Raw genomic sequence first — 12562 nt, 5'->3', positions numbered from 1 at the left:
CATTTCTCAGTGGGACACAAGAAGAAACAGAAATCAAAGCCTTCAGACACAGTTTCCCCAATTTGACCTGTAAAGCCTGGGTCAGCAGTTTTCAGTGTATAGAAAAGGAGGCTCAAGTTATGAGGCTCCTCTTTCTGTGCACTGAAATAATAAAATGAAGGGTAAAGCCAAGCATCAGTCATGCAGCAAACTGCAAACTGGCAGTATTTCCCAGAAACTGAAGCAAATGCAAAGGAATTTGCTTTTAGGGTTAAGCATGTGTCACTTAAATAGCAAATCTGCCACATGCCACATCTGTTACAGCCTCCTTCACACAAACCAGCTTGGTTTTTTGGATTCTTTCCTATTCTTCTACTCATGCAAGAAGACAACCTCTTGTGCTTCACCTTCTGATGTGTGATCCTTGGCCACATAGCTGTCACACAGACAATCCTGTGCTCAAGAAGCTGCTCTGAGATGTTATTTGATTGCCAGGGAACTCTTAAGTTTAACCTGGAGAAGATCTTCATTCAAAAGACATGGAAAATTCCTGCAGAAGTAACTAAAAGCCAGCTATATTCCTCTTAACTCTGAGCTGAAGCACCTCCTGGGCAATCACTTTCAATATGCAGAAGCTGTGTCCAAAGACAAAAAAAATAAATCCTAGGACTGCCAATGGCTTTAGAAATCTAGTTGGTGCCTGAAGCAGGTAACTGGTGTGCTCTTACAGCATAGATGGTGACATACTTTGGTGTTTTAGCTGCCTCTGGTGCTGCTATAATCAGTTTTCCTCTGCAGGGAAAAAATTAAAATAAGGTATTTCTGTGGAAGAGCCTTTTCTCCAAAAGCAGAGGGAAGAAAGCAAAGTTCAGAAATGTAACCTGGGGGGCAGCATGAGTGCTTCTGACAGGGCTAAGACAAAGACACTCTGTAAACTACAAAACTTGAAGCCCTTCAGACTTACCTGTAACCAATATTTACAGTATGGGTAAGGATTTAAGGTGTTTATTCTGTTATGTGCCTGACCAGATAAAGAGGATACACAGCCTTTGTAACACTTCCCAACAGTATTTTATTAGTCAGGACTGATCTGTGTCAAAGCATGACTTACTTCATACCTCAAATGGCATTTCATCACAGTGCAGCTGCACAAGCCTCTGCTCCCCCTGAACACATCCTAGATATGCCAAGGCAGACTTTAGCTCACCACTTATTCACATACATCAGTTCCTGAATTTGTTTGAGTTTGAGGAGTTCAAGAAACGTTCTGTTTTCTCTGCCCCAGTCATTTGAAAAGTTTCTTTCTTTTCTTCCTCCACTGTTTATTATCCACATCTTCAGTATCACCAGGAGGATCTGGCATTACAAAGCCATCAGTCATTTTATAGTAGACTATTGTGGAGTCTGTCTCAACTATGGCCAAGGTAACTGACAGCAGGGTGTCAGGATCCTCTGGAGGCAGAGAGGCTTTCTTCAGTATTTCCCTTAACCTAGGAGAGGAAAAAATAAAACAGAAAGGAATCCACAACCATCTATGATGGCACAAAGGTAGAATAGCACCATTTTTATTCAGCCTGTTTACACTCTGCAAACTTGTCTTCACTAAAGTGAGAAAAATATCTGTTCTAATAAAAATCCAAAGTTGTGTAATCAAGCAACAAAAGAAAATAACAGAATCAGTAACACACATCTCTGCTGGAAATGGCTCATCACACGCTTTTAAGCTTTGTTTAGGTGTATTCACATGTACATCTCTCACCCATCCCTCATCCACCACAATCCCAGCACAGCAATCTCTACTGGCCGTTTTCAGCAGACTTTTATATAAGAAATCTAATTAAGTAACCCTGGCGTTCAATTGGAGAACTGAGTAATTAAGATGTGTTCCCTTTGCAGAGGTAAGCCTTCCAGTCCCTGTGCCACAGGTCTCTGCCAGACTGTGCAAGGCCCAGGAGCTCAAGCCAGGTTTCTCTACCTCTCTGTCTAGACTAGAAGCCACAAGACTAATGCTCTTCTTCAGAACAGTCAGCCCAAATAATGTCTTCCTTAAAAGCTCAAGACAAAGTTATGCAATTTTTCCTGTTTAGCTTATTTGAAGAGTAACATGCCAGTTACTTTACGGTTCAGAGCTCAGGACAACACTGATCCCTGGAGTCCCTGCATTCCTGGTCTGACTGGGGAGCAAGCTCTGAAGGAGTGTGGTGACCAGAGACAGACCCTGCCCCCACATGTCAGGTGCAAGAGGGCTCCTCTGAAATTGCTGGGACAGGTTACATTCCAGGGGGAGTTCAGCTGTGCACCAGGATAAACCAGTCCTGGCTTCGTGCACCCTGGAGAGCTCACCCAGCAGAGCACAGGCAGCTCTGAGGCCAGGGCTCTGTCTAAAGGCAGCAGCTTTCAGACTTCAATCACCATCTTCCCTCAGAACCCCTTTGATCCTCTAATAAAAGCCAAATGGAACATGGCAGAGAATGAGCAGCAGCCTGGAAAGGCTCCCTGTTAAGCCCATGACCTTCTTAAGGACCCATCTGTGTTCTGAGCTGTGCATAATCCAGCCTGGTAAATTCAGGAGGGCCTCTCCTCCTGCCTGCACCACTGGCCCAGACACACAGCAAGGCAACACAACACATTTACTCCATGCCACAGAGATACCAGGGCTGGGAAAAGCACTATCCTAGCCCTCCCACAACAGCACATTTCCTAACAACACAATAAAAAAAGTGAGAGAGACTGTGCTGGCCACTGGCAGAGGAGAGACGCTGCAAGAGACTCCTTCAGGTAATGGGGCATTACTCCTGTGCTCACTGCCACCTCAGCAGGCTCTGTCTGCAGGTTTATTTGGCAGGTAACTTATTTATTCTGTGCTCTGAACCTCTGGCTCCTGTCACTTCCAGTCCCTATGCAGGGGTACCCCCAGCACCAAAATGTCCTGCCAAAGCCCTGGCAGGGGACAAGAGCCTGGGAAAAGATTACAGACCTCCTTCTTGAGACATGCAGAGAGCAAGGATCTAACAGTCACATGCAGAATCATGAAATTATTTGGGTTGGAGGGAACCTTAAAGCTCATCCAGTTCCATCCATAGGCAAGGACATTTCCATTATCCCAGTTTGCACCAAGCCCTATCCAGCCTGGCCTTGGACACTTCCAGGGATGGGGCAGCCACAGCTCCTCTGGACAGCTGTGCCAGGGCCTCACCAGCCTCAGCAGCCAAGTGTCTGGAGAAAGCTCTAAGCTGGAGAAAGCTCTAAGCTGGCAGACTGCTGGCAGAGACCCCACAAGGAAAGAACTATCCATGAAGCAGTGGACATTGATTTCTCTTTCTCCTGTGAATGCAATACAGAATTAACGATAAAATGCCAAATTAAAGGGCACAGCTTTATGCCCAAATTAAAGGGCATAGCCCAAGAGAGATATTTTGGAAGCCAAAGAAAACAACTTGTGTTGAGTGTGGACAATGCTGTATCTGAGCAGACTCAGGCAGAGGCCTGGATTCACCTGTCAGCCAGGGCAGAAGCTCCTTCCTATTTTCTTGAATACCTGTCACTGGTTTTCTTGATAGTCTCTTAGGAGGAGGGATGGAACAGTGAGGCCTTAGATCTACATTTCTGATACTCATGATTTCTTCTTATACTGCCAAGCACGAACACCTGAGACTTTATTTCTCCCTATTTAGCAACTAGGACTTCAAAGATGCCCCATGATCCCAAAAGCAGCCAGGTCCTGACAACAGATTAATGCCATTTCTTCTTCCTTTTCAGGAGACAAGAGTTCCAGGATTTACATAAGGAGCACAAAGACACACATCCATTGCATCAGGATGATCTGCTAGCTGTGCTGTCCACAGATGAGGAATGACAAGTGCAAATGCACCCTTTTCCCCCTCCCCCCTCCCTGCACACAGGCAGCCCCAAGACAAGGGCTCTCATTCATGCATACCACAGCAGCCACAGGGCACTGCAGCACATCTGCAGAGCACTGAGAGGCTATCTTTTAGAGGGATAAGCTCTGGAATTCAGGAAGTCTGTGTCAGACATCATCCCTTGCCCTCCTCCCCTGAAGGCATCCCCAGCAGCCCCTGTGTCCAGCCTGCTCACAATGTTCCTCTGCACCAGCAGACACTGCAAAGGAGCCATGGGACCTCTGATTTCACTGTGCTTGCTGCCTGCCACGAGCAGGAAGATGAAATACTGCAGGACAGGTACAGCTTTTGTAATCCTTTTAATGCATCAAATACTGTCTATGGAAAAATAAAGAAAGCATGAAGCCTTTGGCCTTTTGAAATTCAAAGAATGCACGTTGGACATCCTAAATGAGGCAAGAACCCTTTATTTCAAGGCTGCCCACCTCACAAACTGCTGCAGTCAATGATGGAAATAAAGTCCCAGGCAGGAAGCCCATGTGGTAACACCCCCAGCAGAGCCAGCTGATTTGAATTCCCCAGCTAATGGCTACCAATAAGCTCCTCAGTGACCAGTACAATCTGCTACACCATACAGCTGAGGACAACCATAAAAGATGAACTTGCTTCAATAAAAGTGGATTTAACATTTCTGAAGGTGTCAAGCATCAGTGAGCAGAGGAATTCAGTGTATCCAACAGTCTGGCAGATGCCAACAGCCTTGACCACCTACATTCCCAGCACCCTTTCCCCAGGTCACAGCTGTGCCAGGACACACTCTGGAGTTACTGATAACTGATGGAACACTGACACCAAGGGGCCTATGACCACTCTGGACTTGGCTCCCCAGCTGTGCTCCAACAGTGTGAGCCCCACAGAAGCTGTGGGGTCAAGCCTTTGGTATGGCCTGGCTCCCTCTGGGTCCTCATTTTCCACAGGAATTCCAACTCACCCACTCCACTGTCTGCACAGCCAGTTTTCAGCAGAATGGAGAGACTTGACATGAGAAAAGGTGCAGCTCAGAAACAGCTCCTGCTGTTCTGCAGGGTCTCAGTAAAAGCTCAGCTGCATGCTCACTCAAATCCAGATCTGCTCCCACCAGGCCAGATCAAGCAGGACAAAGCCCTCATTTTCCACCCAGGAAGCAAACTCACATTGAACTCATGCTCCAGGAGATGCAAAGGACTTCACCTCACTCTGTTCTCCAAAGAGCTGGCATTTCTAAAACACTTTGCATTAGAAAATGGGCTCAGAAAAGGCCTCCTAGATACAGACTAGAGTCAGTAGGGATTGCCTTTTTCTACCAAAGAATTAGTTATAGGTTTAACTTAACATTGTGCAAGGAGCACTGCAGCTAAGGAAACAGCACTAGCAATGTCATCCTGCATCTGTCATTACTGCTGCATTCAAACTTAATGATGGCAGTGAGCTGACCCTATCTTCTATTACTGTGACAATTAACAGCTTTAAAATAAAACAAATTCCAAAAGAAAACAAGAAAATCCATACAAATTATCCAGAGAGCAGAGAGGAATGTTGCATCCTTCCTCTACCTTAATTTTGCACCATGTAGGCCCTCAACACCCATCACAAATCTGTGCTGTGTTTCCCAATACCTGCTCCTAACAAACTAACACTGCCCTTTTCTCTGGGAGGAAGAACCAGGTGTAGGCTGCTGACCCTGAGCTTTCAACTGACTCTGCAAAAACCAACCCAGGGCAGAATCATAAAGAACTCAAGCAGCAAGTTCTGTGATGAACAAAAGAGCATTTCAGAGACACATCCCATGCAATGCCTTTGAGAAGCAGCATCCCTCTGCAAGCTCAGGGCACTTTTATGGAGGTTGCATAGAGCTCCATTGAGCTGAAATGGAACTACTGCCTTCCATCCCATAAAAGCCAAAGGCTTTCAATCTGCCCTTTATACTTGGATGAATAATTCCTTGCAGGCTGGGCCAGCCTGACCAGCTCCCTCCCCTGCTGGCCAGGCAGGGCTGCAGAGTGCACACAAGCTGGTCTCTGTGCCACTGCAGAGATCATTACCCCAGGCACTGGAGCGTGCCATTGTCCCAGCCTGGGCCAGCACCATGGCACAGGAACCTCCCAGAGAGCACAATTCCTTGGATTTAGCCAGCACTGCAAACTTCAGCACAGCTCAGCACCAGGAATGCTGCTCCAGACCCTGCTGCAGGGCAGGCAGCATGAACCCAGTGCCTTGAAATATGTGGGAAGGAGCACAGGGGGCTGGGAGGGGGTGTAAATGCACAGCACTGTTCCTGGGGATTTGTTCCCAAAACACACAAACAGGGACTGCTAGAAGAATGCATGTAGTGTTTTATTTACATTTATTTTTTTCTTTCCATTACTCAGTTTTTTGTAATGGAAAGAAAAAAATAAATGTAAATAGAACACTACATGCCACACTGGTCAGGAGAAGCAATTGAAGCCCTGATGAATATTAAAGATCTTTTTCCATGGAAGTTCAAGAAGAAAACAAGAGAAACCACACAAAAAGGGAGGTATCAAAGCTCAGCAAAGTTCTACAGGACACACTTACTACTGGGTGTTCAACCACAGTACTGCATAACCCACTCTGCTGTGGGTTATGCAGTCTTATTTAAATATTTATCTTATTTAAAATATTAAATCTAAAAAATTAAATAAAAATACTAATAAAGAGCTTACATTTAGGAGCCACTAATTATATTTTCAATGTGTGATTTACTGCATGAGTAAATTATGCTTTTAGCAAGGGAGTTACTGACAAAACTATGAAGAGGATGCAAGATGCACGTCACACTTCCAGTGCTTTAAAATAACAGGATTTTTCAGTTTATAGCAAGATTTATTTCACAGTCTACAGACTTTGAAGACAGTAAATTCCAGTCCTCAGATTTCCTTCTCAGGATGCTTATCAGCTTTAAAACAAAACATTCATGTATCGCTTTCTTCTAAAGTAAGTTGGCATTTTAACAGAACAAGCTTTTCCCAAACTTCACAGGTCTCCATGACCTCAGGCAACTTCATCCTTCATTAGAGCACTTGTACCCAAAATACAAACAGAGCAGTGACGTGTCATCTAATCTGACAGTTTATCTGCAACATTCTGCTTAGACAGAGTTATTTGTCTAGGACAGACAGTGCCCAATTCCATTAGATCTGGGACCTAACTCCCTGGTCCCTGAAGGCTCAAGGCTTTCCAGGCTATCTGAAAATCCAGCTGCCAACACTGTGAGCTCTCCTAACTTGCTGAGCTGGGTTTATGCAAGTTGTTTCTGCACTCCCAGGATTCACTGCTTCCTCCACAGTGGGGAGCCACACTTGGGCAATGGACAACGAGGTACTTGGCATGCTCTCAGGTGTTGTAGTGAGCAGCAGACACACCCCAGCCTATGCACCTGCAAACTCCTCCCACAAGCTGGAGTCCTGCTGAATTCAGAGGCTCTCCAAGCCTCAGCCAGCTGAGTGTGGGTCACAGCAGGCCAAGACAGACAGAAATTGCATCATATTCCCCAGGGCTTTGCTCACAGAAGATTCAGCAGTCTTCATCTGAAGAACACACAGAGCACAAAGCCACTTCTCAAGACTCTGCTCTACAGCCCATAATTCTGTAATTTAGTGGGTTCCACAGCCCATAATTCTGTAATTTAGTGGGTTAGGGTGCTGCTATCCTGCCACAGCTGGATGAGCAGCTTCCACCCAGCCCTGCAGAAGTGGACAGTGAGCTTAGGAAGCAGAACAGCTTTTGTCTTCAGCACTTATCTGTCATGCTCAAACGGGACATGATGAAATTTTGTAATAGGCTAAAAAACATTGAATAGGCTTTAATTTTTGTAGGGCACTCATATTTGTCATTTGCCCAGGTGTCCTGCTGGTAATTTCCACAGCAACTTTCCTGTGGCCTTTTAAGGACACACTTCTCAGTGGCAGCCAAGTTGGGAACTTCATGAGACACCTGGGAAGGCAGAGCTTGACTGACAAGGATTTCAAACAGAGAACCACCACTGTATTTCTCTGGAGGACCAAGCCCACAAGAGTGACTGACTAATATTGGCAAAATGTGAGATCTTTTTTGGCACATATGTAGTTTTAAAATCCATTCTTTTAACAGAATGAAGATGGAAGTCTGCTTTCAAGGTGTCACTTCCAAACCCTACTGGTTAAACAAGGAAGTCCTGCCCATAAATGCTGCTGTCACTGGCTTCCTTTGCAGTTAGCACAATTGCAGGCCCAGAATAGAGACAGAACATTTTCACCTTCTCAAAGGAGAAAGGGGCTTATTCTCAAGGGCTGATTTTCAACACTAAGCAAGCTGCATTCACTTGTACTCATACCTCCTCCCCTGCTTTTAGCAGGTAACACAAAACCACAAAGTGCTGCTTTGAACAAAATGCAGATGCACATTCAACACCACAAACACAAGTGCTGTACGCAAACACAACCTCCCAGCCTCCGTGGCTATTGAACACATACAGGACACACCTGGCACTGCAGCCTGGGATTCAGCTCATTTCAGTGACAACACACCCCGTGTCACTGCTCTGCAGCAAAGCCTGGTTACAAACTGTACTTTTAATCAATGTGATGCATTCACTCTTTGCCTCTTCACCACACATCCTTCCAGTACTGGATTCCAGACACCCTGGTGCCAGAGGCAGAGCAAACAGTATCACCACAGAACAAACAAGTGCAGAGGCTCCCCATGAAAGGCTCCAATGACACAGAATAAGATAGGACATGCATGCAGTGGAATATCTGCCATTAAAAATCAATCAGAACATACTCCTAGCCTTCACCCAATGCCAGGAATCCAAGTTTTCAGCCCAGGTGGAAACACACTATACTAACCAAGCACAACAGCTCAGCATGTAGGTGGAATTCCTCAAAGATCCCACATGCTCACTGGCAGCCTTCTATTTCCCCTAAATCTTTGAGCTGAGAGCTGCAGCACGTCCCTTTCATTCACACACACACACACACACACACATCTCCTGCTTGCAGACAGGCTGAGTAACACCCATCATTTCACCCTGCAAGGCTTCTCAGCAGCTTTCCTCTCCTGTAGGGATCACATCTCCAAGCCCTCAGGAGTGATTGACCAATATTAGCAAATACATTATTTTTTTCAGCACAAAACCAGTACTAAACCCCATCAACATCTAGTAAATAATTTTCCTCCCCCTCACCCAACAAACAGTAAAATGATGATAAAAGTCTGTTAGCAAGACATAGATCTGTCACTTCTAAAACACAAAATGAAAAGCAAAAACATCACTCCTAGAGTGCACACACACATCTAATAAGTGCAATTAATTACCCACCTACCACTGTGTCAGGCTGCTGCCCACAGAGCAAGAGGAAGCAGCAAAAAACAGTTAAGATTTGTAAAGCCAGCCCTGAGCCAGCTCCTAGCAGGAGTGGGAACAGAAGAAATTGAAAAATGTACAACCTTGTGATGCCTTTGAAATAGTTCAGGTCTTCAGAGTCATCATGGCAGCTACCAGTCAGAGAAGGCAGCCTTTATCAGAGAGCAAATCATACCCTGTGTCTGAGGCTGCCCTAAGGGCCAGTTAAAAGAGACTGTAAAACTACTGAAGTGGAAGTTTTCTAGGCTGTAAATATCTGTAATGTAACAAATTCATGGCTGTGCTGTCTTCTGCTTGAAGAATTGCTCCTGCATGTGTGAGGAAATCAAGCCAAAAATCACAGGCACATGAGACTTTAGATGTAAAGTGAGAGGAGTTTCCTGTTCAAAGTAGACAAATTATAGTTTGAAAACAAAAGCAAAGCAAACCATACAAGGCTTATCAACAAATCTGACAATAAAAAAGCTGATTCTTAGGCAGCTCCAAGAGGATTTCTTTCCTCTTAGGTCCTTTCAAGCCCAGCAACTCAGAAACCATCGTACATTTCCAAGAGTACAAAATCAGCACAGGAATGTTCAAAACATAAGCTGTGAAGGCCTTGTGTTCTAACCTTGTCTCTCAAACACATACTTTGGTGTCCACTGTTATCTCCTAGCACATATGCAACTCCAGACAACAGGAAGTGTTTATCAGGGGGCATCAGTTTCTGCTTGACCTCCAAGAAGCACTTCCAGACAGGGAGAGGCAAAGCTGAGGTTTCCTTAACGTCCCAAGCTGCCTGTGTGTCTGCAGAACCCAAAATAACTCTGCTTACAGGCTAAGAGGCTGCTTTCCTCTGATATTCCTCCATTTTCTCCTCCTGCTCTCTTGACCAAGCCGTCCCCAGGCCGTCAGATGTCCCTGTGCCCCATTTTCTGTCAGGGGTAAGCCCAGCAGTGAGCACAGCCTCACCTCTCGTGGCTGATGAGGATGTGAGCAGGCACTGGCACCATCACCTGCAGCCCCTCCTGCTCCTTGGCTCGGGCATGCAAACACACCAGCTGCAGCTCTGCCACGCCCACTGGCTGCACCTCATGCCAGCTCCTCCCTAGAAAGGTTTGTTGGGGATGAGAGAACACAAAACACGAGTTTTAATCAGTCAAATAACAAATGCAGTGTCGAAGTTAACATCTGAGGTTCTTTTCCCTCCCCCTATTCTTCACAGGAAAATTCCATTCCTCAGCCAAACTCCCCTCCTGAGAAGCAATCCTGCTAAAGAAATCCAAGGAGCAGGAGCAGCCTGCTGGCTCCAGAGCTGCACTGAGGGGTGGTGAAGTGATCTGTCTGACAAAGCTGCTCTGCAAAAGGCACAAAGCAGCTAAAACCACACAGCTTTAGCCACCTGACTCAGCACCCTGATGCTAGAAGCATGGTTAGTGATCATACACAGTTCAAAATTCCTGCTGAAGGGGTAAGGATGAAGTTTTTGCTGCAGAACTACAGAAATCTTCTTCTGAAGACTATTAAGGCATTTTCTTCAGAGGTATAACAGCAACAGACACAGCAATTCCTGGACTGTAAAGTCCCTCCCTTCCCTGACCTTGAGAAGCACCAGGCTCCAAGCAAAACTGAAATATTTTTCTTAGGCTGGCTGGCTGCCTACTCACAGTCCCTTTTTAATAAAGCCAACTTGGAAGAAGCCAGGCAGAAGTTTATATATCACATGACTCTGCTCCACTCTGAGCAGACACCAGCAGACTACACTGGATTTCACAGGACCATTTGGGCCAGAAAAGCCCTCCAAGATCAGGGAGTACCACCAGTGACCTGACACTGCCAGGTCCTCCACAAGCCATGGCCCTAAGCACAACACCTACAATTTACTGTATAAATTACTATGTTGTTTCATTGTATTACTACAAGGGTTATAAATTACTGCTACCACACTTGCAAATGATCTTTTTGCTAGAGGAACCACTGCCCTTTGCAGAAAACATTCCAGCACACATCATTCAGCCATGTGCTGAATGGTGACTTTTGTGAAACACTGTGATTGAGTAATTTCACTTTAATCTGCAAGTGAGGACTATTACAAGCTCAACCACTGAACTTGTCACTTCACCTTCCCACATTCCTTTTCCTCCCCCTACTCCTCTTTTGCTTTTATTTCCCTGCTGACTGCCTTTCCCCTGAACACCTGCACCGGGAAGTGCTGGATGAAACGGTCTCTCATCTTTCACAGGCTCCAGGGAGGCAGAGCACAGAAACTTCCAGCACAAAAACTCTCAAAATGGGCACCAAGGACTATGGAAGGAAAGGTCCTGTCCCAGTGCAAACAAAGAATTTAACAGCTCCTAAGGGCAAAGGCATTGGCTGGGATGCAGCCACTCCCCCCATTTACCTTCCAGGAGGTCCAGGTACACCAAAAAGGCAGCGTAGACTTGAGTGCTGTCAGACACATCAAGTGACATCATTTCTGTGAACTGAGACCCAGAGAGGAACATTAATGAAGAAAGCACAGGTTAAACTAAGAATGCACCAACCAGCAGAGCCACTGGAGGTTCAGACCAGTTTAAAGGCAATCAAAAAGCATGACTTGTTTCCTGACAGTATCTCAAAGGCTCCTTTTTCCACATTCCCCATATTTTAGCACTTAAAAAAAGCAAGCAAAATAAACAAACACAAGAGGAGTCTCAACTATTTCTGGAACAGCCCTAGCTTTGTGGAATTTTACCTATGTTGGAGTAAATAATTGTACCTATTTTTGCTGCAACACAACGTAACATGATGGCCAAATTAAACACCTCCATGTTTTCGGGGTGCTAAAAATTAAGATGGAGTCGAAGTTTAAGGTATTTACGTTTCCCAGCTGGGATCCCATGATTTAAAACCTCCTCCCCTGCTGGCAGTGGCATTCCCCAACTCCGCCACGGGCCGGAGCCGCCCTCGATAAACCCAATATCATCGGTTAGATGGGAATTTCCCTGCAGAACCCTCGTGCACATCGAGGGGAAAATTCTGCAGGGTCCGGCCGGGAGAGCAGGGGCGCCGTGAGCCCGCGGGACCCCCGCCCCGGCCTACCGTGGGGTGAGCCGTGATCCAGTTGCCGCCGGCCGCCCCCGACCAGCTGCCCTGTGCCTTCTCCTCCCTCCCGGCCGCGGAGGAGCCCCGGCCCGGATCGGTGCCCCCCGGAGCCGGGCAAAGGCCCCTCCAGCCCGGCCCGGCCGCCGGCTCCATGCTCCCCTGCCTGTGTGCAACGCGGCTTCACTCCGGGCGGTGCACGCAGCACAGCGCTCCTGGAAACCGCCGCACCGCCACGACCGTTCCGCCGCCGCTCCGT

At 46.4% G+C, this 12562-nt stretch overlaps 1 protein-coding gene across 1 annotated transcript; it reads right to left on the bottom strand.

The window, feature by feature from the left end:
• Positions 1 to 1043: 1043 nt before the first annotated feature.
• On the bottom strand, positions 1044 to 12537 carry TSEN15 (tRNA splicing endonuclease subunit 15). The gene is made up of 4 exons (XM_030953479.1): positions 12304 to 12537; positions 11624 to 11705; positions 10195 to 10330; positions 1044 to 1469 (listed from the first exon to the last, which is right to left on the bottom strand). Exons 1-4 carry the CDS (start codon positions 12457 to 12459, stop codon positions 1265 to 1267), a joined length of 579 nt encoding a protein of 192 aa, XP_030809339.1. The 5' UTR covers positions 12460 to 12537; the 3' UTR covers positions 1044 to 1264.
• Between the last annotated feature and the right edge of the window lie 25 nt (positions 12538 to 12562).

The sequence above is a fragment of the Camarhynchus parvulus genome, chromosome 8 (genome assembly GCF_901933205.1).
Source record: "Camarhynchus parvulus chromosome 8, STF_HiC, whole genome shotgun sequence".
NCBI classification, from domain to species: domain Eukaryota; kingdom Metazoa; phylum Chordata; class Aves; order Passeriformes; family Thraupidae; genus Camarhynchus; species Camarhynchus parvulus.
The sequence above is the reverse complement of the archived record's forward strand: the minus strand, read 5'-3'. Positions and strand labels throughout refer to the sequence as shown.

What these genes read in the sequence shown, in the direction of transcription:
- TSEN15 (XM_030953479.1), bottom strand. Translation starts at nt 12,459, where the DNA reads ATGGAGCCGGCGGCCGGGCCGGGCTGGAGGGGCCTTTGCCCGGCTCCG. An exon ending in GGATCACGGCTCACCCCACG is followed by an intron (nt 11,706 to 12,303) that starts GTAGGCCGGGGC and finishes TCTGGGTCTCAG; the next exon opens with TTCACAGAAATGATGTCACT. An exon ending in GTACCTGGACCTCCTGGAAG is followed by an intron (nt 10,331 to 11,623) that starts GTAAATGGGGGG and finishes AAACCTTTCTAG; the next exon opens with GGAGGAGCTGGCATGAGGTG.